At 49.1% G+C, this 21500-nt stretch overlaps 5 protein-coding genes and 2 long non-coding RNA genes across 14 annotated transcripts; 4 read left to right on the forward strand and 3 right to left on the reverse strand.

Moving 5' to 3' along the window:
- The first annotated feature begins 918 nt into the window (after positions 1 to 918).
- LOC148381045 (uncharacterized) lies at positions 919 to 2086 on the forward strand. 2 transcript variants are annotated; one of them, XR_015854622.1, is made up of 2 exons: positions 919 to 976; positions 1247 to 2086. It is a non-coding gene; the product is annotated as an uncharacterized LOC148381045 (long non-coding RNA). The 2 variants fall into 2 exon arrangements; XR_015854623.1 differs by having other exon boundaries at positions 1686 to 2086.
- On the reverse strand, positions 2069 to 11087 carry fars2 (phenylalanyl-tRNA synthetase 2, mitochondrial). 2 transcript variants are annotated; one of them, XM_088363299.1, is made up of 10 exons: positions 10679 to 11087; positions 9790 to 10102; positions 9535 to 9621; positions 9412 to 9471; positions 9188 to 9356; positions 8909 to 9074; positions 8714 to 8845; positions 5440 to 5600; positions 4879 to 5039; positions 2069 to 2936 (listed from the first exon to the last, which is right to left on the reverse strand). In XM_088363299.1, exons 2-10 carry the CDS (start codon positions 10041 to 10043, stop codon positions 2798 to 2800), a joined length of 1329 nt encoding a protein of 442 aa, XP_088219425.1. In that variant the 5' UTR covers positions 10044 to 10102; positions 10679 to 11087; the 3' UTR covers positions 2069 to 2797. The 2 variants fall into 2 exon arrangements, with proteins under 2 accessions (XP_088219425.1, XP_088219424.1); XM_088363298.1 differs by lacking the exon at positions 10679 to 11087 and adding an exon at positions 10251 to 10551.
- On the forward strand, positions 4688 to 10104 carry LOC148381047 (uncharacterized). Of its 2 annotated transcripts, XR_015854621.1 has the most exons (4): positions 4688 to 6477; positions 6560 to 6680; positions 8717 to 9368; positions 9822 to 10104. It is a non-coding gene; the product is annotated as an uncharacterized LOC148381047 (long non-coding RNA). The 2 variants fall into 2 exon arrangements; XR_015854620.1 differs by having other exon boundaries at positions 4690 to 6680.
- lyrm4b (LYR motif containing 4) lies at positions 10687 to 12606 on the forward strand. Of its 2 annotated transcripts, XM_088363315.1 has the most exons (4): positions 10687 to 10868; positions 10940 to 11044; positions 11883 to 12003; positions 12419 to 12606. In XM_088363315.1, exons 2-4 carry the CDS (start codon positions 10959 to 10961, stop codon positions 12473 to 12475), a joined length of 264 nt encoding a protein of 87 aa, XP_088219441.1. In that variant the 5' UTR covers positions 10687 to 10868; positions 10940 to 10958; the 3' UTR covers positions 12476 to 12606. The 2 variants fall into 2 exon arrangements, with proteins under 2 accessions (XP_088219441.1, XP_088219440.1); XM_088363314.1 differs by having other exon boundaries at positions 10689 to 11044.
- Positions 12607 to 13185: 579 nt separating this feature from the next.
- On the reverse strand, positions 13186 to 14323 carry ppp1r3g (protein phosphatase 1 regulatory subunit 3G). The gene has a single exon (XM_088363308.1). It carries the CDS (start codon positions 14228 to 14230, stop codon positions 13412 to 13414), a length of 819 nt encoding a protein of 272 aa, XP_088219434.1. The 5' UTR covers positions 14231 to 14323; the 3' UTR covers positions 13186 to 13411.
- An 868-nt stretch (positions 14324 to 15191) lies between these two features.
- On the reverse strand, positions 15192 to 17172 carry cyb5a (cytochrome b5 type A (microsomal)). 2 transcript variants are annotated; one of them, XM_088363311.1, is made up of 5 exons: positions 16915 to 17172; positions 16055 to 16183; positions 15919 to 15948; positions 15815 to 15849; positions 15192 to 15719 (listed from the first exon to the last, which is right to left on the reverse strand). In XM_088363311.1, the coding sequence occupies exons 1-5, from the start codon at positions 17032 to 17034 to the stop codon at positions 15629 to 15631; spliced, it is 405 nt and encodes a 134-aa protein (XP_088219437.1). In that variant the 5' UTR covers positions 17035 to 17172; the 3' UTR covers positions 15192 to 15628. The 2 variants fall into 2 exon arrangements, with proteins under 2 accessions (XP_088219437.1, XP_088219438.1); XM_088363312.1 differs by having other exon boundaries at positions 15192 to 15716; positions 16915 to 17169.
- dipk1c (divergent protein kinase domain 1C) lies at positions 15452 to 21362 on the forward strand. 3 transcript variants are annotated; one of them, XM_088363302.1, is made up of 9 exons: positions 15452 to 15734; positions 19052 to 19236; positions 19524 to 19727; positions 19796 to 19852; positions 19939 to 20108; positions 20180 to 20480; positions 20604 to 20768; positions 20899 to 20973; positions 21051 to 21362. In XM_088363302.1, exons 2-9 carry the CDS (start codon positions 19081 to 19083, stop codon positions 21192 to 21194), a joined length of 1272 nt encoding a protein of 423 aa, XP_088219428.1. In that variant the 5' UTR covers positions 15452 to 15734; positions 19052 to 19080; the 3' UTR covers positions 21195 to 21362. The 3 variants fall into 3 exon arrangements, with proteins under 3 accessions (XP_088219428.1, XP_088219427.1, XP_088219429.1); XM_088363301.1 differs by lacking the exon at positions 15452 to 15734 and adding an exon at positions 15926 to 18975; XM_088363303.1 differs by lacking the exon at positions 15452 to 15734 and adding an exon at positions 15926 to 18975 and having other exon boundaries at positions 19799 to 19852.
- The last annotated feature ends 138 nt before the right edge of the window (positions 21363 to 21500 follow it).

A 21500-nucleotide genomic window follows, 5' to 3' on the forward strand; every position in this document is an offset into this window, starting at 1 on the left:
CATGCAAAAAATACTTCCAATGAAAAGGGAAACGCTAACGAAATGATTTTTCTCAACCAAAATGGAACGATTGTACAACAGGATTTAGAGAGCCTACATATTTGTTATATGTATTTTTTCATTTTTGTGTTCATTGGTTAATTTAATTTCAACACTTTCAATATTTCACGACGCTCACGTTGCGTGCACGTTCCTGAATAATGTGCGCGCATGCATCATAAAAGAAATGTTACATTTGCATTGGCGACACATTAGATGTTTTACTTATTAATGTGTTCACGTAACTATATGCGCAATCATGCTCTATCGAAATCAGATTCGATCGCCCCCCCCCCTCCGAACCCCCCCCCCCCCACACACACACACACACGCAAAAAAAGCAAACAAATTGTTTGGTTTTATTTTTTTTAATGCCTTTGAGGACTGCAAGGGAGCGTCTCGGTGGGCGCCGACTAATTCCTGGAAGCGAGACTGCTGAATAATTGAAGATGCAATTAAGGCCTGCAGGAAGAAAGCCGCTCATTCAATATTCATGAAGGAAATCCCGCGAGATTTCTTCTAGCCTCAACCCACTCACGACCACACCTTGCAGGCGCTTGCTCCACTCATAATCGCATTCATACTACAAGGATAATCACACTTTTCTTTTGGACAATGAACAAATTATCGTGCAGAGATACTGCATGAGATTAATCGATTGATTTGAAAAGCAAGTACAAAATGTTTTATTCTAAAAAAAAAGAACAACAGCCAATGAAAAAAAAAAAAGAATGAAAGCAGAAGGGAAATTATAATGGACACTAAAGCAGACGCCTTGCTGCAGTGTCGTCGTCCTGCTATGTGCTCCTTGGCCTCTTAGGGGCAGTGTGGTGCACGTATGCAGATAACGCAAATTGAACAAGTAAAAGAGCAGAAGAAGTAAAAACGCCTTGTTTTGAGGGATTTTTGGGGAACAGAGTAAAAAGAAAATTTGCGGGTGAGTATTGTTTCGTTATCTGTGTTTGTCCTTGAATGTTAGTTGGTTGGACCGCCATTTAAAAAACGGCCTTAGTTCTGTTAGCCTCGCATTAGCGCGAACCAAAGTCCCTGAAAAGCATGGTGTTTATTTGGTTTAGTCTTGTGTTTTGTTTTACAGTAACCCTCAAGAGTGTTTGTCCCATTTTACACTCTAAAACTGCAAAATTGGACGCTCTCGGTGAGCAGGAAGCTTTGGCAGACCTTTCCATTTTTTTTTTTTTTTTTGCAGGCCTCTCCGTACTCAACCTCTACGTACGACTATGACGTCACCAATATGGTTCGAGTTGCGCTGGATAGGAGTGAAGGCAGGACAAATTGCGTTTATCACTGAAATCGTGTTAAACAGTTTTCTCAAACACCTGTTATTATTCACTATGATAACAATAAGTACTAAAATAATTTAAAGTCATAGCGTGCGCGCTTTTGGGCACCGTCAATTTGAAATAATGTGCCTTTTTCAATTAGGGTCTTGACTCCCCCCTCCCCCAATCCAGTTCATCTAGTACTACCAAAAAATGAGCGACACATTAATCAATCATTGAAATTCTCTTGAGGTGCAGCCCTAAAATAACCAGTCAAGAAGAGAGCCTTTGTTTTGGGATGTTTGAGGCACGCTGGTGATGTAAAAATACTTCCTGTTTATTTATTTATCGTCAACCGTTTTCCAGCAGGGTAGCTCTGGAGGAAAAAATGGGTCGTTACTAAAAATAAGAGCCACCCCCACCTCGGGAGGCCCATCAGAAGGCCCCTCGCCATCCTGTCATGGCACAGACTGACCGCAGTGAGTTCAGCTTGATGTCACTTGTGAAGGTTCTTGTTTTGAAACATGCGACACGCGTGAATAAATGAAGTCACGACAGCGACAAGCCCCGCCCCCTTCTGCGACAATCTTCCCAGGCCGTGCCAACAGCAGCCTGGAATGTGGAGGGCACGTTACCATGGCAACACACGCATGACAAATACCTGGTAACCACTAACGGCATCTAAACAGCTCAGGCCTCCAAGGATTGGCCTGGTAATGGGAAATGGATACAACTGAAGGAAAAGAAACTATTTTTACCACGTTTTATTTGGAAACATTTGAAAATGTTGACACCATCAGCAATGACCAAAAAGACCCTTCATTAGGAACACCTGAACTCCCAACAAATGTCTCTTTACAGCACGGGTGTCAAATTCAAGGCCCGGGTGCCAGATACGGCCCACCACATCATTTTATGTGGCCCACGAAGACAAGTTGTGCATCAAATTCGTGTGTCATTATTAGAATTGCAAATTGTCTTCACTTTTAATATCTTTTTTTTTTAATATTTGACCAGCTTTTACTCATCTGATTTGAAAAGGAGTTATTTGTCAGTTTGTTTTGTAACTTTTACTGTATATGAGGTGCTCATACATTTATTTGGGTTGACAGTCATAATGGCCCTCCGAAAGAAGCTATAACTCCAATGCGGCCCGCGAAAAAAATGAGTTTGACACCCCTGCTTTACAGCTTTTCAAATGGAAACAAACAAATTAGCATTAGCATCCAGTTGCCAACATAACGCGGGTATCCTCCTCCACATGGTGGAGTTGTTGACATTTTCCAACTTCATTTGTATTTGAATAAAGTCAATATTAAGCCTAAAATTAGCATATAATGGCAGCGCTTCCCTTAAAAACACCATTCCATGATCAAGATGACTGCTGTTTTGGTTTTTTTTCTTTCATGATTTTCATGTTAATTACTATTTGTCCATATTAAGCCTGACTGCGTCAAGAACAATCAGCAAAAGTATGTTCAGTAGCGTCCCTCGACGCCCAGCTGCGTCTCGGCCATGCGTTCTATCTGGCGGTGAACCGTGTTCACTTCCTGTTGGCTTAGGGTGCGCTCCATGTGGCGGTAAACCACACGGAAGCATAAGCTTCGCCTCCCGCTCCTGAAACCAGGGATGAGAATGGCAAATGTGAAAAAAACACTGAAAAGTAGCCGGGGGTCTGGGGGGGGGGGCGATGATTTATACACACATATATATATATATACATATATACACATATACATATATATACATATATATATATAAAATATGTGTATGTATATATATATATATATATATATATATATATATATATATATATAATATATATTTTATATAGCGTAACATTAGTTTACATGTAACATCATGTTACTTTCTAAACCCACATGCTTGTAAAAGTAAAAACGTAGCTTTGTGTTTTTTTGTTTCGATGTGCTCCTTAATGTTCCTAGCGCTGCGACCTCCATAGCTGATCATATCTTAACAGAGAATACACAAAACCTTCCCCGGGACATTTACTTTACGGATATGTTCCGTCAGGCACGTGGTTACGGACTGTGTTCGGAGTTTTGCGATGACGCTGCTCTCGAGCCATGCCCATCTGAAGCAGTTCTTGATCCCGTTCGACTTGTCTATTTCCCTGGCACGATCCTAGTCTTTTTTTCTCCAAAACCTTCACCATGTTGGCGAAAACATTTGTTGAGTAGGCCCTAGATCTATCTAACTAAATAACTCGTCTACAAGTGATGAAAACCCAATCGCAAATTCACATTGTGGCGGTGTAAAAACACTTAGTTCTCCGTGTAAGTTAAGTTAACAAGTGGAAATACTGCCGAAAATAAGGCGGATGTTGTCACATCACTGCTGCCAGTGAGTTAGGTTTACGGAGGCAAGCCGATTTCCGTACTCACAGCTTAACTAATTTTGTCTTGAGATGTGCCTAAAGATGCTGTCGTGGCGGGCGAATGCTCGCGAGTCGCAGAGGCTAACGTTGCCCGGCCAACTAGCCGGCCGCTCGCCCCCCCCCATATAAAAAAGAAATTCTCAACGGATTTACACTATTCACGAAAATACTTTCGACGGATCCGCGGAAAATTCTCATCCCTGTGAAACACACCACAGCATGGTCGGCTCGCTCGCTTTCTCCATTCGTCCTGCTAGTCGCTCGCCCCGCCAGCGCCACTCAATTAATTATTCAACATGTGCACACACACATGTACAGGGAAGAAGTCCATGTGTTGCGTGTGTGTTGAATAATTGACATCCCCATTATCCACACGTGCACCCCCGCCATAGAGATCAATACACACACATCCCAGTGCAAGTGTGTCTTGCAGTGTATCCAAAAGAAAACAAATAGGGAGGATTTTTTTCTGCTGTGATTGGCGTGCGTGTATCACGACTAATGGAGCTGCCGTTTTTTGAGCGCTAATTGCTCTTTAAGCGCTGCTTGACCTTTAACAAGCCTTTCAAGCACCTGTGGAGACAGCGCACTCACTTTCATGGCTTCCTGTCACAACAGGAAGTCAATCCTTCCCGTATGTGTGTGTGCGTAAGAGCTGTAAGAGCCGACGCGACGGCATCCGTCTGGTGAAACGTGACCCCATCGATCGCACTTGCCATCCAAGATGGCGGCCCGAGGGTGCATTAAGGTGTCACGTGTCACTAATGGCTACTTAGCGCGTGCTAATCTGCACTTGCGATGGAGTGCGTTGGCGTGAAACTTGACGTTTCCTTCCTCCCTCAATTGACATGATCATCACTTGTATATCGTTTGTTGCATTCATAACCAGTGCAAGTATATAAATCTAAAATATTTTTATATTACATATTTCACTTAATGGGAGGAACGTAACTCCTGCGATGGAAGGTGGGATTTTTTTCAGTTCAATTGTCGTTAATTAATTTGCATACAATATATTTTTAACATCTTTTTATATTTTTGAAGTGTATAACCGCGCACTTTGGATGAACACGTGGGCCTACTATGCTACTGTATTTCCCTGTTTTTCATGACGGCGTCTTCCTTCTTTCCACTGCACTGCATAGGTGTGTGTGGGCTCACTTGGGGTGCGTGAAGTCATCGAGCAGCGCCACCTCCTCGACAAGGTCTCCGGCGACGGCGCGAACCATCTCGTAGAAGTCGTTGGCGTGGAATGCAGGCTCGCCCGCCGCGGGAAGCCAGAAGGAGATGTCATTGTGCAACGGGGGGTACTTGCTCAGCGCCTCAAAACACACACACATCATCATCAATTTTTCACGGCAAGTATCACCTCTAATATGAAGTCCCTCGATTAATCGATGGAATAATCGATAGTACAATCGATTCCAAAAAGATTCGTTTGTGGCAGCTCTAGAACGAGGCATGGTCCATATTCTCGTTTCATTCAGTAATGCTTTCACGTACCACTAGAGGGAGCCCATGAAGCACTTGCGCTACTTCTAGCACACTTTTGCGACTCGCTGGTCCAAATTACTGCCAAAGCACAACTTGAGCGGTACCCCAGTGAAAAAAAATATTTTGGAAGAATCCAAAGGAGCAACAGCTACAGAGTGGGTGGGGCTGACTTTTGTTTTCCGTAAGGCTGCAATTGGAGAGAAGAATGGCAATCAGCAGATGCGCTACCTGGAAGTGGACCTCCTGATGGATGTCGTCCACGCGGAATTGCTTGAGGAAGCGCTCGTCCTGGCTCCAGAACATTCGGATGTCGGGGATCCTGTACAGGACCATGGCCAGACGCTCCAGGCCCAGTCCAAAGGCCCAACCCACCTTGTCGGCCGCGCCAGCTGACAACAAACAACAACGTCTGTCAACAAAAAGGGACGAGATGTGATTGTAAACCCCGCTTGCCGCCTGTGCAGGTGGCGCCTAAACGTCGTCCTCCGCGGACGACAAAGTGGATAAAGACGTGCGAGAGCAGCGGCGGCAGAAGGAAATCCTCTCCGATTGCGCTCGCCATCTGTCCGCCGCAAACACCGGCGCCACCCGCCGGGAGCTGGGCTGGCTGACGCTTCGAGCACAAACAGCAGGGCCGCTTATCCTCGTGCCTGGATTTGAACCCGGAACCTCAGGACTGCGAGGCAGATGTTCAGGTTACTAATGCCTACGCTGCAAAAGTTTGGCCTTCATACCAGGCATCGTGACATCACGATTTCTCTTCTTGGTGGTCTCTCACCGTAAGTTTAACTTCATCTTCATCAAGCTGTGGGCTCTTGATTATCATCTCATTGTTTTCACTGGCTCCGCCCGGTCGCCCGCCGGCTGCGTCCCATTGGGCCACATCAAACGCTACAGGCTGCTCATTAAGGCGCACCGATGTCTTCATCGTTAAGACATGCTGATGTCTTTACCTCGCCCACTCCAAGTCTAATTTTTCCACGACAAGCAACCTTCCACAAATAGCGCCTCCAGAATGGCAGTCTACCTCGATCACAAATAGATTCACTATTTGTTATGGACCACAACAGCCTGCTGAGATGGATGGCTGCACAAACAAATGTTTGCTCTACCCTTCGACACTCCCTGGATGCACGCAAGTGCGTGCGCGCACACACACACCAAGCCAGCAGTGCATCCGCACACACACTGAGATGATATCGTCTCCCAAAATTTGGGGCTCTCAGCATGACACCGTAACAATCAGCACTCAAATACAGTAACCAAGTAGGACTAAGTGTTCATCGCTTTTCTTCCCAATATTCTTTTTTTTTTTAACCTGATATGCTGCTTATTTTCTTTTTCACAGTAATGACAGTGAGTCTGTGTTATTCATGGCCTCCCCCCCTCCCCCACAGCAATTCCTTGCTTGAGCAGCTGGAAAAGGGCCAAAAGATCAACGAGGCAATGCTTTGCAACTTCCACAACAGGTGCGTTCCATTTGCTCACCCGTATGTCCGGCCACCATCTTCTAATGAATTTCTATTTTCCTGCGCACATTGCAACCGCTTCATGGCTGCGTTTTTCGCAGTTTGTGCACATTACATTGATATTGTAGCCACGTTTTCTATATAACCACCCCCCACTCTCGCCCCCCCCCTCCCCATGTCTGGGGTGCCGACAATGCTGACACATGCGCTCCTTGCATGCGTGTGTCGAGAAGGTAAAATCTGATTAAAATCATGTCGGGAACAATTAACAGCCTCTCCAAGCTGTCACCTCAGACCCTCTGGGAATGGCCGTGTGTTTGGGGGAGGCGGAGGGGTACCAGCTGGCCACCAGTCATTCTCTCCATTGCGTGTTAGGGAGGCAGACAGAGTGAGGGATGAGGAAGGAGGAGGAATGTCGGGATGAACGAGAGCTGTCCATCACACCGGGGTTAGGGTTCAGTACAAGCCGACTCGTTACAAGCGTGGGGTGGGGCGGGGGGGTAACAGACAATTTTGCTTTCTTCCCATCCCTCCATCCTTTTTCCTCTCATCCCCCATCCTCCATCCATCCACCTCCATCCTCTGCTCACAAAACAAGCTGACTCATCACAGGAAGAATTTCAGCGTGAAAAATGAACAGAGGGTTAATGACAGCAGGATGAGCGGGGGTGGAATGGGGGGGGGGGGTACATTGGTGGGACATGATTTATTCAGGAGGGGGATTAAGACCCAAAGCCAGCACCTGAACCACACACACATTCCCAGAGGGCCCGCGGCGACGGCTTGGAGAGTCTGTTAATTGCTACCAACACCACTTTAATCAGATTTCACTGACCACACACACACACACACGCGTGCACACGCACACATTAGACCAGCGTCATGCGCACCCCAGCATGATGGGGGTCCCCTAGGAAGTGGGTGTAAATCAGATTTTGGCCAGGAGGCGTGGCCATTAGCAAGTCCCATCTGTTGGGAGGGGACCCCCCCACACACACACACACACACGTGTTAGGTTCCTGCACACACATTGATATTCTATGTTCAAAAACATGAATACTAAATACACACACACACACACACACGTGGTTCCTGCACACAAATTCATATTCTATGTTCAAAAACACGCATACTAAATACACACAGAATGTAATGAATAAATAAGTGCAGGAAAAGCACTCTGTCTTCTCACAGCTCCTGAGTGAATTAATGAAGATGTTTAATTTCTCCTCCACCATCCATCACTCCCCCTTCCTCGTCTTGCTAACTTCCTCTTCACCCCCCCTTTACTCTCCTTTGTCCTTTATCCCCTCCCCTTTTACACACGCTGGGCCTCAGGCGCTACATATGGCGGTCACACGATTAAATAAGACTCACACCAACCGGTGTCCCCTGTTGAAACCTCCCCACCCCACCCCCTTCGCTCGCTCTCTCTACTGCAGTCACTTGGGCGCTCTCTCACTTTTTTCCCCTCGCTATTGTCTCCTACACTGCAGAAATATTGGATGGAGAACGTAAGGGAGGGGGTGTTGAATGTGGTATGTTACCACGGCAACCAGTCACCCTGCCGCAGTGGAGATGTAAGGGAGGCGTGCGCGATTTCTAACACGCTTGTCTCGTGCGGTGCGCGTGCGCCAATAAACGTGCGGGCGTCTTTGAACTATTTTTGGCCCGCTCGCCTCTCTGGACGAATTTACCAGCCGGCATACACGTGTCACAGCGGAAGTCAAAGGCAGAGCGCCGCGGCGGTGAGGCGGTTGTGTGTGGATTTGCCTGACTGGTGTGTAGGAAGGAAGTTTGGCCAGCACCTCATAATTAACAATAATGAGGTCATCGTGATGACCTTTTGAGGGTGGCATGACCGGTTGGCAGGTGACGAATCAAGCAATGATTGAAAAAATCCACAAAAGCACTTTCAGGACTTCTTCAAATGTTCAAACGTGCAAGCTCATCAAGCTTCGTGCTAACAGGGGCATCTCGTCAAGTTCATTGCCTCACTCTGTGTGTGCGTGTGTGTATGTGTGTGTTCTGACCAGAGTTGAGCAGCTGCTGCTCCATGACTCCGCAGCCCAGTACTTCCAACCAGTCGCCATGGAAACGCACCTCCATCTCAAAGGAGGGATGAGTGAAGGGGAAGTAGCAGTCCACCCAGCGCACCTCCAAATCTGCTGAGGAAGATGAAGTCAGTCGAGGGAGGAGGGAGCTCTCGGCCGGCGAGGTGAGGTGACCTTCTCCGAACAGAGCCCTGACGAGTCGGCTGAGTGTTTGCTTGAGGTTGAACTCCAGCAGCTTGACGGCCTCCAGACTGTGGACTTCCTGTTTGTGAGGCGTCCTGCGTCCCCCCGCCACCTCAAACATGTTCAGCTGGTCTCCGTCGGCAACATCGCAGAAGAGCTGTGCACAAAAGTTCCGGCGCACAATTAAAGCAAGTAGCATCCCTTCAATCCATTTGCAATTGGAAAAATCAAATGGTCAGACTTTCTTTTTATTGATCTGTTTATTTTTACCTGGTGGTTGGAGAAGAGACGCACGCCTTCCATCTGGTGGAAGACGGGATAGTGGCTGGCATCGATCTCGTCCCGTCTGTACACGTCACCAGCCAAGAGGAAAGCGTCCAGGCCGCTGCTTACTAGCTCCCTCTGGTGGGCTGAGGTGTGTGCGCGCAACATCATGCTCCTGCAAAAAGAGGTAAGCAGCAAGGCTACATTGTGGGCGGGGCGGGGCGGCTCACCTGTTCAGGTAGTAGTTGTCGCCGCGCTTCCTGCTTGGGTGTTTGGGCGGGATCAGCAAGCTGTCAATCAATTAATCAAGTCAGCGGGAGAGCGGCTGGGCATGCGGCTATCAATCAAATGACCTGTCAAAGTTCTGCTCCACAGTGACCACGGGGCTCAGGTTGTCATGGGCTGAGAACAGCGGGTTACCTGAGCGACCTGTGTAAGCACTGACGAGGAAAAAAAAACCACAAGAATCAGAATTGAACTTTTTTTAGCACCAACAGTCGCCACATGCTAACCCGCCGTTGCTGTCGTTATTAAACATTGTCTTTGTGTAATAATGATGACAACGTTTCATCGCGGAGTGTGATTATCGGCAAGTGTGGAGGTGGCACCTGTAGAAGTGAGCTTTGATCCTTTCCTTAAGGAGCCACAATGGATGGTGCCGTTGGTTGTGGAGGTTGCGGCCAACTTTGGCCAGAATCTTCTGCGTCACGTTAGTGAAGTCGTCACACGGGTAGGCGTGGCCCAACACCTCCAGACTCTCCTGGTCCCTGGCGGGCTTGAAGGCGGGGCCATCTGTGCAGGCGCGTCGGCGTGACGCAACCAGAGGGGGAAGCAGGGGGCGCAGCAGCTGGCGAAGGATCATGACCCCAAGTCCCCGGAGCTGCTGAAGGACATCCGCTCTTCTCCAGCGACCCCCGCAGGCTGTGTGCGGAGAAGCAAAGCGCAGTCAGCAGAACATTCAGAAAATCGCTGAGACATAAAGGTCGGCACTGTCATTTGCTCAACATGACTGTGACAAAGGCCAACATGGAGGGACAGAAAGTTTCCTGGGGGAAAAAAAAGGACCAACCAATCGAAGGCGACATCCAGCAAGCAAGCAAGCGCAAATGCTCTCTGTTGCCAAAATCTGCACCTGAAGGACATTTTGCCTCCAGTCCCACCTTGCCATTTTAAGTAGTTTATTATTAACTTAAATATGTTTTACAAAAATGCATTTTGCAAATGTGTCCAGACTGCGTGCGCGTTGGAGGTTTTCTGTGAACAATACTTTTATACCCTCTTATTTAATATGACTTGATTTGCAACTCTGTTGCCCTTAAACCAAACAATAACAAAGGGCGATCGAGGGTAAAATAAAGCGATATGATGATCGACATATATGCTGTTTGGCGTCTTGCAATAACACGCATTACTCTCACGTCATTTCTTGTTGGTTAAACGCAAAGTTTGTCTTTTAACGTTTATTCTAAGACAGAAACGTTTGCATGAGTAGCTTACCTTCAAAAGTCGGACGGCATGAACGCTCTTTTGGTAGCTTCTAGCGTGCCCGTATATTTAAGTAGTCATTCAAAGTACACGTTGATGAATTTATACATATAGAGCGTCTAACACCAAGCCAAATAAAAGCCTAGTATGAATTGAATTGGACAGAAAAAAAAGAAAAAGCAAAAAACAGCGGCACGAATGTGTAAGTGAGACAGGCGCTCTTTGGGCACACTTATCAGTGGGGTCCTAATGCCTGTTGGCTGAATCTTGTAGCCGTAAGCCTAGCAACGTGATGGCGGCGCCCGCAAGAGCGCAGGTGATCTCTTTGTACAGGATGCTCCTAAGAGAAAGTTTTAAATTCCCTTCGTACAATTACAGGTAAGACATGCGCATGCGTCCTGCCAACTCCGTCGAAGCTTCTGCTGCGTCATTTTGTTTCAAGGGTCTGTCAGCCAGCGGCGTCCTATGTGCTAATGTAGCTTCTCGGTGTTTGCATCAGACGCCACTGTGATTGGCTGGCAGACAGCGGAGACAAGAAAAGATGCTTTTTTTTGTCTCAGTCCACATACATGTAAAGTCAAAACAGTATTGAGTGAGTGAGAAAGTGAAAGCGACTTCTAATTGATGCCAATTCACTAGTATACTTGTAAGGCTGCTTCAAGCTCGACTCCCAGTGGAGCGCAGTCAGTCACTTTTGGGTACTAAATGATTCATGGTTCATCAAAATAGTTCATTTAATGATCAATAAGTTGTGGATTGTGCTGTCAGAACCACAAGTGTCAGTCTTTCATTCCAGCTTCTCCGCCATCTGCAACAGTCTCTTTCGTCCTCCTTGCCCGCTTCCCTTCATTGCCTTTCTTGTTCTCGTCCTCCCTCCATCCCATCCTAATAATAAAAGCCGTTGTCTCCTCATCTCTCCATCATGTCCTTGCGTGCGCTCGTGTTTAACGACGCCTCGTAAAACGGATCCGTCATTGCTTTACTGGCGCTCTCTCGAATGCTCAATGAGCTGCGCCTGCGACAAGAAGAGGAAGAAGTGGAGTTTGTCAAGGTCACTGAACATCCGCCAGCTGTGCCGCACTTTCAGTTGTGGCTTCATTACGAGCGTGATCACAGAGCAAATTTAACTAAGGACAAATGGTCTTTAGGGAAGTTCAGATGTAAAGAGTCATAATAATAGAAATAGAATCCTCCACATAATGAGTTTTTGTTCCAGGAAATATGCAGTGCGGCGTGTACGTGACGCTTTCAGGGTCAACCAGAATGTGAATGAGCCAAAGTTGGTGGAGAGGCTGATGCTGGAGGGCCGCCAGTCACTGGCCATGATACAGAGACAGGTAACGCATGCACACACTGGGCGGGTGGCTGTGTGCGTGTTTGCTCGCGCGTACATCTGACATCAACAAACCAGAACCAAACTCTGCCCTTGCTAATGAACTTTGAGCTTTTGGGAAGCCGAAACCCTGTGTGAAGGGTCGCGACCCCCCACTCAGTTTCCGTTTGTTTTGGTGGTCGGGGGAAGGGAGTAAATACTTCGATCTTGTTTGCGCAAAAGCGCAAACATCAATCAAGAACGCGCACACACATAGTGACAGCCAACAGAGAGTGTTGCATAATAAGCAAGTAAGGCTGAAGTAAATCAACATTCACTGCCTGTCCTGTGCGTGCCATGGTCACGATGGAGACTGGTCACGTGATCGTTCGAGTGATGTCGTTGAGATTGGCATGTAACGCGTGTGTGCATCTGCGCAGGTGGCTGTGGGCGCTATGTTCCAGGCCCAGAAGACTGTGGTGGAGTCACAGCACTAGCAAGAGGAGGAAGTCACATCACATCGGCCAATCAGCTTCCAGCTTGTGAGGTGGGCGGGGCATCATGGGAGGTTATGCACTCTTTGGATGTTTCATCAAGAAACTCAAATAAAAACGGTATGTTATAAAAATGGAATGAAAGTTTTTTCAGCCACTGCTCATTTTATTGGCATCCCATGTAGATGCTGTGGGGAGGGATCGGTGGACGGCTCAGGTGGAAGTGGTTGGGGTCAGATGTCAGTGATGTTAGCAGGGCGAAGGTGAAGCGGGTGACTGACTGTGCAGCTAGCTGACAGGCTAATAATAGAACACTGTTTTTTTAGGACTCGGGACAACGATCTGCCTCCTCACAAACACACACACACCTGACCTGATTGTGGGGGTCGTCCTTTGAACGTGTTAAGCACCAATACCACTGTGTCACATGAAGCCTCGCCAAAAGGTTGCGCATAACTCTCCCTGCTGGCCAAAACCTTAATTGTCCTTTTAACAACCTGCTGTGAACGCTGAGTCATTAGTGATGTCACTGGTCCAACTCAAGACTTTAGAATGATTGGTTTTGATGGGTTTTTAGGGTTATCAGGCAACTTGGACTTTGGAATTAGACACCTTCAGTGTAGTAAGTACCTGGTTGCGCCATAGCATGCGCAGGAGCACCGAGCTCTCCTGGCAGACATGCAGCGCAATGTGCATAAGAAGAGGCAGACAAGTTCTATTGTCTTAAGTTTTATGGGTCAGTTTAACAGTAAACCACAACAGCAGGAAGCATGTGCATTCTAGGTCTCTTAATTGGAGAGAGTCTTTTCATTTCCTTCAAATGATGTACGAAAGTCACCAAACAGTGAGCGTGACAGCAGGTGTGTTAGGTCTTTGAAGAAGTTAAAAAGTATTCAAAGCGTGTGGGGTGGTGCGATTACGTCACTTCCCGTTGCGCGCTCAGCGGTCCTGCGGTTCGGGGGGCGGCGGCGGCATAACGGGCGCACGCTCGCGGCCGGCGCGGTAGCGGAGCGTGTAGTTTCGGCCGTCGTTGTTGTCCCAGAAGTCACCCTGGTCGGAGCGGAAGTACACGGCCAGGTGTACGGCCGCCCCAGCCTCCATCGCAGGGGGCGTGTAGACGGTGAAGCCGTAGCGCGCGCCCCTGCCGCCCGGAAGCTGGGCGTCCAAGATCAGGGCCTGCGCGTCCACGTGGGACAGCCACTCGTTGAATGTGTAGCGCACGCCCACCTCCCCGCGCGCGCTCCCGTTCAGCACAAGCACGCTGCCGCGCACGTCGTAGTGCGTGACGGACAGCCGCTCCAGGCACACGCGCAGCATCCGAAGCCGCGAGTCCGGGTCCGCGGGCTCGGAGAAGCAGGGGACAAGGCGCCCTCCCCCTGCTGCGTCTGGGTCCGGGTCCGGGAAGCGCCCCCCCGCCGCCGGCCGCCCAGTGTGTCTGGAGAACACCTTGGTGGGCACTCGGGGCTCGTCTAGCGCGCTGAAGTGTTTGACGCTGGCCAAACTCAGACCAAGCGAGTCAGCGAACTGGACCCGCTTGCGCCGCTCACTCCCAGACACGGCGGCCAGCAGCAACGAAGTCGGGCAGGCGGGCAGTGAGCGGGCCCGCCGCCTCTCGTTCATGCGCCGCTCCAGTTGCCGCGCGTCCTGCTCGTCGTCCAGTTGGTCGTCCTGCTCGGGGTCAGAGTCCGGGTCCGGGTCGCGTTCGTCCTCGCGGGCCATCCCGGCCTGGAGCGGCGGCGCTGATCCAGACCAGGACATTACTCAGCCTGCCAGGCCAGTCCTCAATGCGCTGCTACAGCAGCTGCCGGTCAGAGTCCGCTCTGGGGCCTGCTTGTATAGGGGAGGGACGCCCCCCATTGACCTCCCCCTCAAAGCCCCCCCACTGCGCACCTGCTCTCACGCAAGCAACGTACTAAGCGTGCACGCAATGGACACACGAGCGCCTTCACCTGAAAGCAGGACTTAAGAGTTTACAGAAAGTCACTCACCTAGATGAATGTGACTTGAGTAAAAGTCTTGCAGGGCATCCCACTGCATGTAACATTTCACGAGGACTGGCGAAAAGAATATGACTGTCGTGCCGTCATAGCCGGGCACACTAGCCGTGGATGCGCCGATACGGCGACGCAGACGCAACCTTTTTTGGTTGACGTCCGCCCAAAGTCGCTTTTTTCCATTGAAGGGCTGTTTGCCAGCTGAGCAGGCGTGATTTATAGACATGCCCACAGCTCTTCAGACCCGAAGGACTGGCCATGAAGTGAAATTGGATCGTTTCTTGAAGCACTCGGGAACCAATGACGTCATACCACAACATGCGTCTATTTGCTGTCCAATTAGGTGGATTTTTCTATTAGTTGGTATTGAAAACAAACTTATTGAAGGAAGACATTTAATTTTAAAACGTTAAAATTGTTGAATGAACAGTGTCAAAACGGTGAAAAAGGTCTCACCAGTGGTGGAAAAAAAATTAACAGTTTATTTAGAAAGGCAGATCATAACATTGTATTTGGAGCGCATTTATGTGATGGATATGTAGCTTATTTCCTCAAACACAAACATGTCAGGTGACGTCAATCAAGTTGGAGTTAAAGGTAAACATCTAGTCGTCCGTTTACGTAACGGTCCCTCTAGTGCGTCACTACAAATCAACACTGACGTCACACCAACATTGATTCATTTTCAACCACGTGGAGACAAAAGATTGCCAAGGCGACTGTAGTGAAATGAAATGGCGCCACTTGGTGGCAAATTTAATTCACTCCCGTCCAGTCGAATAAAAAAAATTCACAAGTTTAACAATGCGATATTGACTTTTACTCTTCCACAAGAGGGCGCAATAATAACTGATCTTCAACTCAACGCAGTAAGAGGGCATATCCAAAAGTTGCTTGCTGTCAAGTGCACGTCCGTGCAAAAGCTACAAATCCAATCTTGGAAAGTCAGGAAAGATTGTGCGTGCCTAAATGATTTCATTTCTTGTGATTGCAGCGTTGACTCGTTCCAGCGTCACGGTGGCCACGTTGAAGCCAGTGGGAAAGAGGCCACGCCTCCTGCACCATTTCAAGTGTGACATCACAGACAATATCAAGAGCAAATTGCATCCATCCCTTGGTCCCACGGCAGCAGCCTGCGGCGGCATGACGTCACACGGTGATATCACAGCTCGCTTTCGTCCACGTACATGTGATACACCAGGGTGATGATGGCTGCCGCCGCCAGCGGTATCAGCCAGTTGGGTAACCAGCTGCTGACAACAAAACAGGTTTGTTTACGTGTATGTTTGTGTGTGTGCGTGTGTACCTGCGTGTGTGTGCCTGCATGTGTACTTTCGTGCGTCTGTACCTTGGCTCCTCCTCCAAAGTTGTCGCCAGACTTTCCTGGAAAACAAAGCAAGCTCATCATCAGCATCATCATGACATGCATGATGATGTCATCACAGGGCTTACCGCAGGCTTAGCCAATTTCTCTCTGTCGTCCTGAAGAGGCGCACGCACACACAGACACACAAGACAAAGTGCAAAATCGCATGAGTGTCCTTGACACACGTGTATGGTCAGTCGGAGGCATCCGCGGGCGGCATACCGGGTGCAGTTCTCCAACGAGCATCTGCTGGGCGACAGCGCGGGCGTCGGTGGAGTGTCCGACATCCTCGAAGCTCTCGGTGGCGTCCCCGCCTGCGTGCTCCCTCAGGACCTCCTCGCCGCCTGGGTGCTGCCAACGCACACACCTGGACCTTGAACGCCTCGTAAAAACGCTGGCTTTGATAACGCTTATCCAAACACAAAGGCATGCAGGCAAATGAAGAGTGGCGCTGCCTGACGTGACCTCCAAAACCCCGGAAAGACGCCCAATGGCAACCTTCAGCAAATGCTTCCATTTGCTGCAGTTGTGTTTTTGTAGTTGTGTATTAGTCTAGTTGTGTTAAGTGTTCTTGTAATTGTTGTCTTTTTCTAGTTGTGTCGTGTTTTTGTAGTTGTATCACTGGAGCTACAATTGTTGTGTTCTCGCCGTTATCTTGTTGTAATTATTGCGTCTCTGTAGGGTTGGTAGTTGTGTCCTTGTGATCTTGGCGTTGTACTTGCGTTCAGTGAGGGCCGTAACACGTTACCAAGTAACACATTAACCTAATATATCGTTCATGGATTTCCCTCATGTGTACGTGAAAAAAATTAATAATTAATAAATAATCAAATGCATGAGGAGAGTAAAATCCTAACTAAAGACAGAACAAACAACTACATGATAGAATACTTACAGTCTACGGAAATGACGTCACATATGCGCCGTGTCATAATTGTTGGCTTTCTGGAATTTCCTGTTATGTTGTAATTGTGTTTTGAAAGTTGGAGTTGTGTTGTTGTACTAGTCTCGCTGTGTGTTTCTGGAGTTATATAACCAGTTGTTTTGTTGCGTTGTGTTGCCTTGCGTCAGCGCTCGCTCACCTCCTCCAGAAACCGGGTGACGTCATAGACCTTATGGTGAATGACGATCCAAGTAGACTTGATGGAGTTGTGCTCGGCGATGTCGTCAAGCGTGAAGTACTTGAGGTCTTCTGCCGTCATCTTGCGTCTTTGTGCTTCTTTGATGGCGGAGGTGCGCCTCAAACTTTGACTTTGTGAACGTTTAACTGCTCCTGAACGTCAACATTCACGTTTCACCTATTTTCTGCTCGGCTTCCCTCAATAATTAAGTCATGGCGCTCATTATCCGCTTAGTACTTTCAAAGTAAATTCAAATGGCGAGAAGTTACGTTTTATGCTTTAATTGTGAAAGGTAGTATCCGGTAAGGTTGTGTTTCATTTCAGCGCTTCACAACACTTTAAACTTTCGCCCAATGTTTTTGGGCACCGCCCCCTGCTGTATCGGCTCTCTAATTGGTCGTTCACCGCGCGGACGAGGTGAACGGTCACCTACGCCCAACACATGAAAATCCCCTAAAACACAAGATTTTTTTTCTGTTTGCTTTTTTTTGCTCCACCCTTAGGAACATTATGAAGGTCAATCACATCACGTGCAATTAGATAAAAAATCAGGACACCAGGAAGGAAAACTTTGCTGTCACTTGTCACGCTTAAGTATTAACAGGTGACAACTTATGAAAATGATGAAGTGATTATTAGTTATTGTTAGTTTTAGAGTGTTCCACTTTATTTCCAATTTGGTGGACACATGTTTATGTTTGCTGCTGTCCACATGTTTGTCATCAAGCCAGCAGCAGATGTTAGCAGCAAACAGCAGATGAGATCAAATTGCCTCTACTGAGTGCAGACCACCACAGACGAGTCAAACACGCCAACACGCATTCTTGTCTTTTCTGGCTCGAAGAAAGAAGCTAGAAAGCAGGCAAGACAAGCTTTGTTGCTGTTGACCGCAGGCTGGGCTGGAGATGATGTCACAAATGATTTCCTGTCCGCATGTGGACTCTGTTTCATTCGTGTTCACATTCATATTGATCCATTTGTTCTCGTGCTTTTTTGGGTCAGCTGCAGTCCAAATGGGCGAGAGGCAGTAGACACCACCATTGGTCACGGGCCAATGGCAGGACTGCCTACAAACAAACGATTGGATTGGTCAGCAGTTAAAGTCAAGTAAGGTGACCCTGAGGGCTGGTGTTGCCCTTTTCTTTAAATGCGATGATGATGGCACAAGTCGTTGAAGTCGTTACTTGTAGCCTGTTAGCGCCCTTGGGCATTTGCAATGTGTTTCTTGGCAACTTTCCAAAGGACAGCTCGCTTGGGGAGGGTCAGTGGGGAGGAACGCTTTAATTCAGCCTAGGCTGGCTGCCATGGTAACAAGAGGGGGGAGGTACACTAGGGTGTTACTATGAGGGCTTGGCCTTCCTCAAGACCACCACCATGGACACACACATACATTAACCCTCCACCTGCCATGTGGGGGCATCCCAGAGCCACAAAGAAGACAGCTGTGAGGACAAGGCGTGCCCGAGCATGCACATGCAAAACAAAAGCGGGACTGCAGCATTCCAAGACAGCCTCACAGTCTGCACCCAAGGCAAAAGTCAAGGCCGACTTGCGGGAGCATCTTCAGACATCCCCAAGTTGTATTTGGGGAGGGGGCAGAACCACAGGGCGGTCTTTCTCAAATGTTCTGGGCCTGAACAGGAAGTGGCCACTGCTCATTTTGCAGGAAGGATCGCAACCCGACGCAACTTTCCCGACCAGAGCAAGATGTGGAATGTCCCAACTCCTCTTTAAGCCGGAATACATCACTTGGTGCCCTAGGCAACTTTTTCCGCTCCCCATTTGGCTTGATGACAAGCAAACTCAAAGGGACCTTTGGGGGATGTTGGTGAAGACCAACCCTCAGGTCGCGGATTACCTCAGCGGGGGTCACGGATCACTGGAAGGGAGGCACACGTTTCCCGGTCATCATTTGTCTTCCTGTGGGATCTGAGTTGCAGAACCTCCCTGTCCCAGTTGATCATCTCCAAAAGTGATGACGCCAAAGATGTTCAAGTCGTCGAGCCAGAGGCCTTGCGCATGGTTCCTGAACACGAGCTCGAGTCTGGCCAAGTTTTCCTTTTCCATTTTCTGACCGGGGCTCTTCTCCCTCTTGCAGAGCGGAAAAAGCGACATCGGGAATCCGTGATGTTTGGCGTAGGTCGCCGGCGCGTGACCTTGGCGCTGCTGCTGGCATGCTCGGCATCCTGGCTGCTGCTCGGCCACCTCCCGCCACTGCTCCGCGCCGACCTCCCGTCCGATGGCTGCACCGACGCCGCCAGTAAGGCGATCCTGCGCCACCTGGTGAGTCCTGCCGACGGACACCTTTGCTTGCACACCCTTCACGAGAAAAGATGAATTAGGGCGCACGAGCAGCAGCTGCGGCTTCCTCTGCTGTGTCCCTGCACGTCTTTGACATTCCAGACTATTTATGGAGTTCTCTGCGTGCCCTTAATGGCTTCCATATTTATGCCTCCCATTGACGGAGTGCGGCAGACCCCGTCGGGACCACCGGGAAGGGCTCAGAAAACAATCAGTTCCGTATTTCGGCTGGAACACCATCATGCTTCTCTGCTCTCCTTCTTCTCCAGTGTGCTGACTTTGCGGCGGGCTCGGCCACGGGCAACTTGTGCGCCGACCTGTGCGTTCGCGGTCTAGTGGAGTACAAGCATTGCCTCCACTACCGCAGCGGCAAGAAGGTGATGGAGGTCCACTGGAGGGGACGCCCCGTCATCCTCAAGTCCAAGCTGGAAAACCTGTCCTCCTACCAGCCCCTCGGAGTTCTTGGCTACCGGGTAGGACAAGAAGAAAACGAGGACGGGGTCTACGAAGCTAAAGGTGTCCGCTTATTGTCTTCTGGCAGCAGGACACCACAGAGGACACGTCTCCTATGGACGTCCTCCTCTCCGCCACGATGGCGGTACGTGGACCGCACCAGCAGTACTTTAGAACAAGAAAAAAAAAGAAAAAAAAAGGCAAATCTGCGAATGTTGACTAAACGCTCAGGTGCGTAGCTGGCTGGGTCTGGCCGAGCAGGAGGAGGAGGACGATGACAACAAAGGAGAGGAAGGAGCCAGTTCTCTGGTCATTCTGCGCTCCTCTGACAAGAGTTACTCCAGAGGCGAGCTGACGTCCTTGTGGTCGCTGCTGCAGCAGGACGAGTACACCTTCCTTAGGTGCTCCGCCGCTGCAAGCCATGGCCACCCGTCTGCCCAACTTTTGAACTTTCTCATCTCTCTCGGCCTAGAGTTCTGCAGGACCTGAGCGCGCATGTGTCCAAGGTGTTGGGCTCATGCGGGCACTTCTACGCCGTGGAGTCGCTGTCAGCCGGCCACGCCTGGGACCAGAACATCTTCTCCCTGGATCAGGAACTGGCGGCAGGGGGCGGCAGCCCGGACCGGAGGGGGATGTGGGCTGTTCGCCACAAGGTCCACCGCATTGCGCTCAGCTTCCTGGACATGGTGCAACACTTTGACCGCGACTTCACACACAAAGTCCATTTGTGTGACGTCAAGCCCGAGAACTTTGCCATCAGGAAGGATCTCACAGTCAGCATTCTTCTTCCTTGTCTTCTTCTTCTTCTTGTGCAATTGCTGAAAAGAATTAGCACACGCTAGTCTGCACCTTTAATGAAGTGCTCTGCGTCTTTTTTTGCTGTGTCATGTGATCAGGTGGTGGCCATTGACGTCGACATGGCCTTCTTCCAGCCCAAGATGGAGGAGATCCTGGACCACAAGTGCAGTGGTGACGACGACTGCGGTTTCTTCGACTGCATGTCGTCGTGCGACCTCGGCACGCGACGCTGCCGCCGACAGCGCATCAACACCAACCTGCAGGTCGCCAATCGCCCATCCGACATCAATTGCTCGTCGCATCATCTTGATGAAATTGGAACGGAATGGAAACCATTGTTAAGGGCAGCACGGATCCATCAGCAATATTGCGCTTGTTGTCGTCGTTGATCAGGTAATCTGCCAGAAGATCTTCAGGCTGTGGTTTTCTCCCACGTTACTCGGCGCCAAAGCGGGGCTCCCCCTACAGGTGAGTTGTGCTTCTTCTCCTCCTTCTCCTTGTTATCATCTTCTCACTCAGTAAGTTTTTCTTCCGTCTTGGGGCAGGTGGAGCTACAGAGGGCGGTGCAAGAATGCTCTGAGTCAGGTGACGCGATCAAACGAGGGAGAGGAGCAGGGCGGGATGCCCATGGGCGCCTCCTCAATGTCCTGAGTCGCCTCCTTCACGAGGGAGGTGCGCCAGACAAATGACGGGAGGATAGCAAAAAACATACAAAACCTACAAAAACGGCAGCAAGGACCCCAAGAGAACTTCTAAAGAAAGACTTTGAACTTTTGACACCTGGAATGATGTTTTACTTGCTGGTGGAAACTGCTTGACTGCATGCAGAGTACAATAAACATTAAGGATGAGTCACATTGTGTTTCACACTGCATTCAACTCTTAAAAAAACCTTTAACACAGCATGTGATTCGTATTGTTCATGAAACTTGAACTTGAAATGAAATGGAAAAATAAGTGAAGCACCAAGTAAAATAACGCTGTTGGCGGCGTGA

Source organism: Syngnathus floridae, chromosome 20 (assembly GCF_059516105.1).
Source record: "Syngnathus floridae isolate MCC-2025c chromosome 20, RoL_Sflo_1.0, whole genome shotgun sequence".
In the NCBI taxonomy this organism is placed as follows: Eukaryota; Metazoa; Chordata; class Actinopteri; order Syngnathiformes; family Syngnathidae; genus Syngnathus; species Syngnathus floridae.

Excerpts from the sequence above, each read along its gene's own strand:
- fars2 (XM_088363298.1), bottom strand. Across the intron at positions 9,622-9,789 it reads ATCAAAGCTCACTTCTACAG|TGCTTACACAGGTCGCTCAG; the intron begins GTGCCACCTCCA and ends TTTCCTCGTCAG. Across the intron at positions 2,937-4,878 it reads GATGACTTCACGCACCCCAA|GAGCGGGAGGCGAAGCTTAT; the intron begins GTGAGCCCACAC and ends CCCTGGTTTCAG.
- lyrm4b (XM_088363315.1), top strand. The coding sequence starts at position 10,959 with ATGGCGGCGCCCGCAAGAGCGCAGGTGATCTCTTTGTACAGGATGCTC. Across the intron at positions 11,045-11,882 it reads TTCCCTTCGTACAATTACAG|GAAATATGCAGTGCGGCGTG; the intron begins GTAAGACATGCG and ends TTTTTGTTCCAG. Across the intron at positions 12,004-12,418 it reads TGGCCATGATACAGAGACAG|GTGGCTGTGGGCGCTATGTT; the intron begins GTAACGCATGCA and ends GCATCTGCGCAG.
- ppp1r3g (XM_088363308.1), bottom strand. The coding sequence starts at position 14,230 with ATGTCCTGGTCTGGATCAGCGCCGCCGCTCCAGGCCGGGATGGCCCGC.
- cyb5a (XM_088363311.1), bottom strand. The coding sequence starts at position 17,034 with ATGACGGCAGAAGACCTCAAGTACTTCACGCTTGACGACATCGCCGAG. Across the intron at positions 15,949-16,054 it reads TCGTTGGAGAACTGCACCCG|GACGACAGAGAGAAATTGGC; the intron begins GTATGCCGCCCG and ends GCGCCTCTTCAG. Across the intron at positions 15,850-15,918 it reads AGAAATTGGCTAAGCCTGCG|GAAAGTCTGGCGACAACTTT; the intron begins GTAAGCCCTGTG and ends TTTGTTTTCCAG.
- dipk1c (XM_088363302.1), top strand. The coding sequence starts at position 19,081 with ATGTTTGGCGTAGGTCGCCGGCGCGTGACCTTGGCGCTGCTGCTGGCA. Across the intron at positions 19,728-19,795 it reads TCGGAGTTCTTGGCTACCGG|CAGGACACCACAGAGGACAC; the intron begins GTAGGACAAGAA and ends GTCTTCTGGCAG. Across the intron at positions 20,974-21,050 it reads AAGCGGGGCTCCCCCTACAG|GTGGAGCTACAGAGGGCGGT; the intron begins GTGAGTTGTGCT and ends GTCTTGGGGCAG.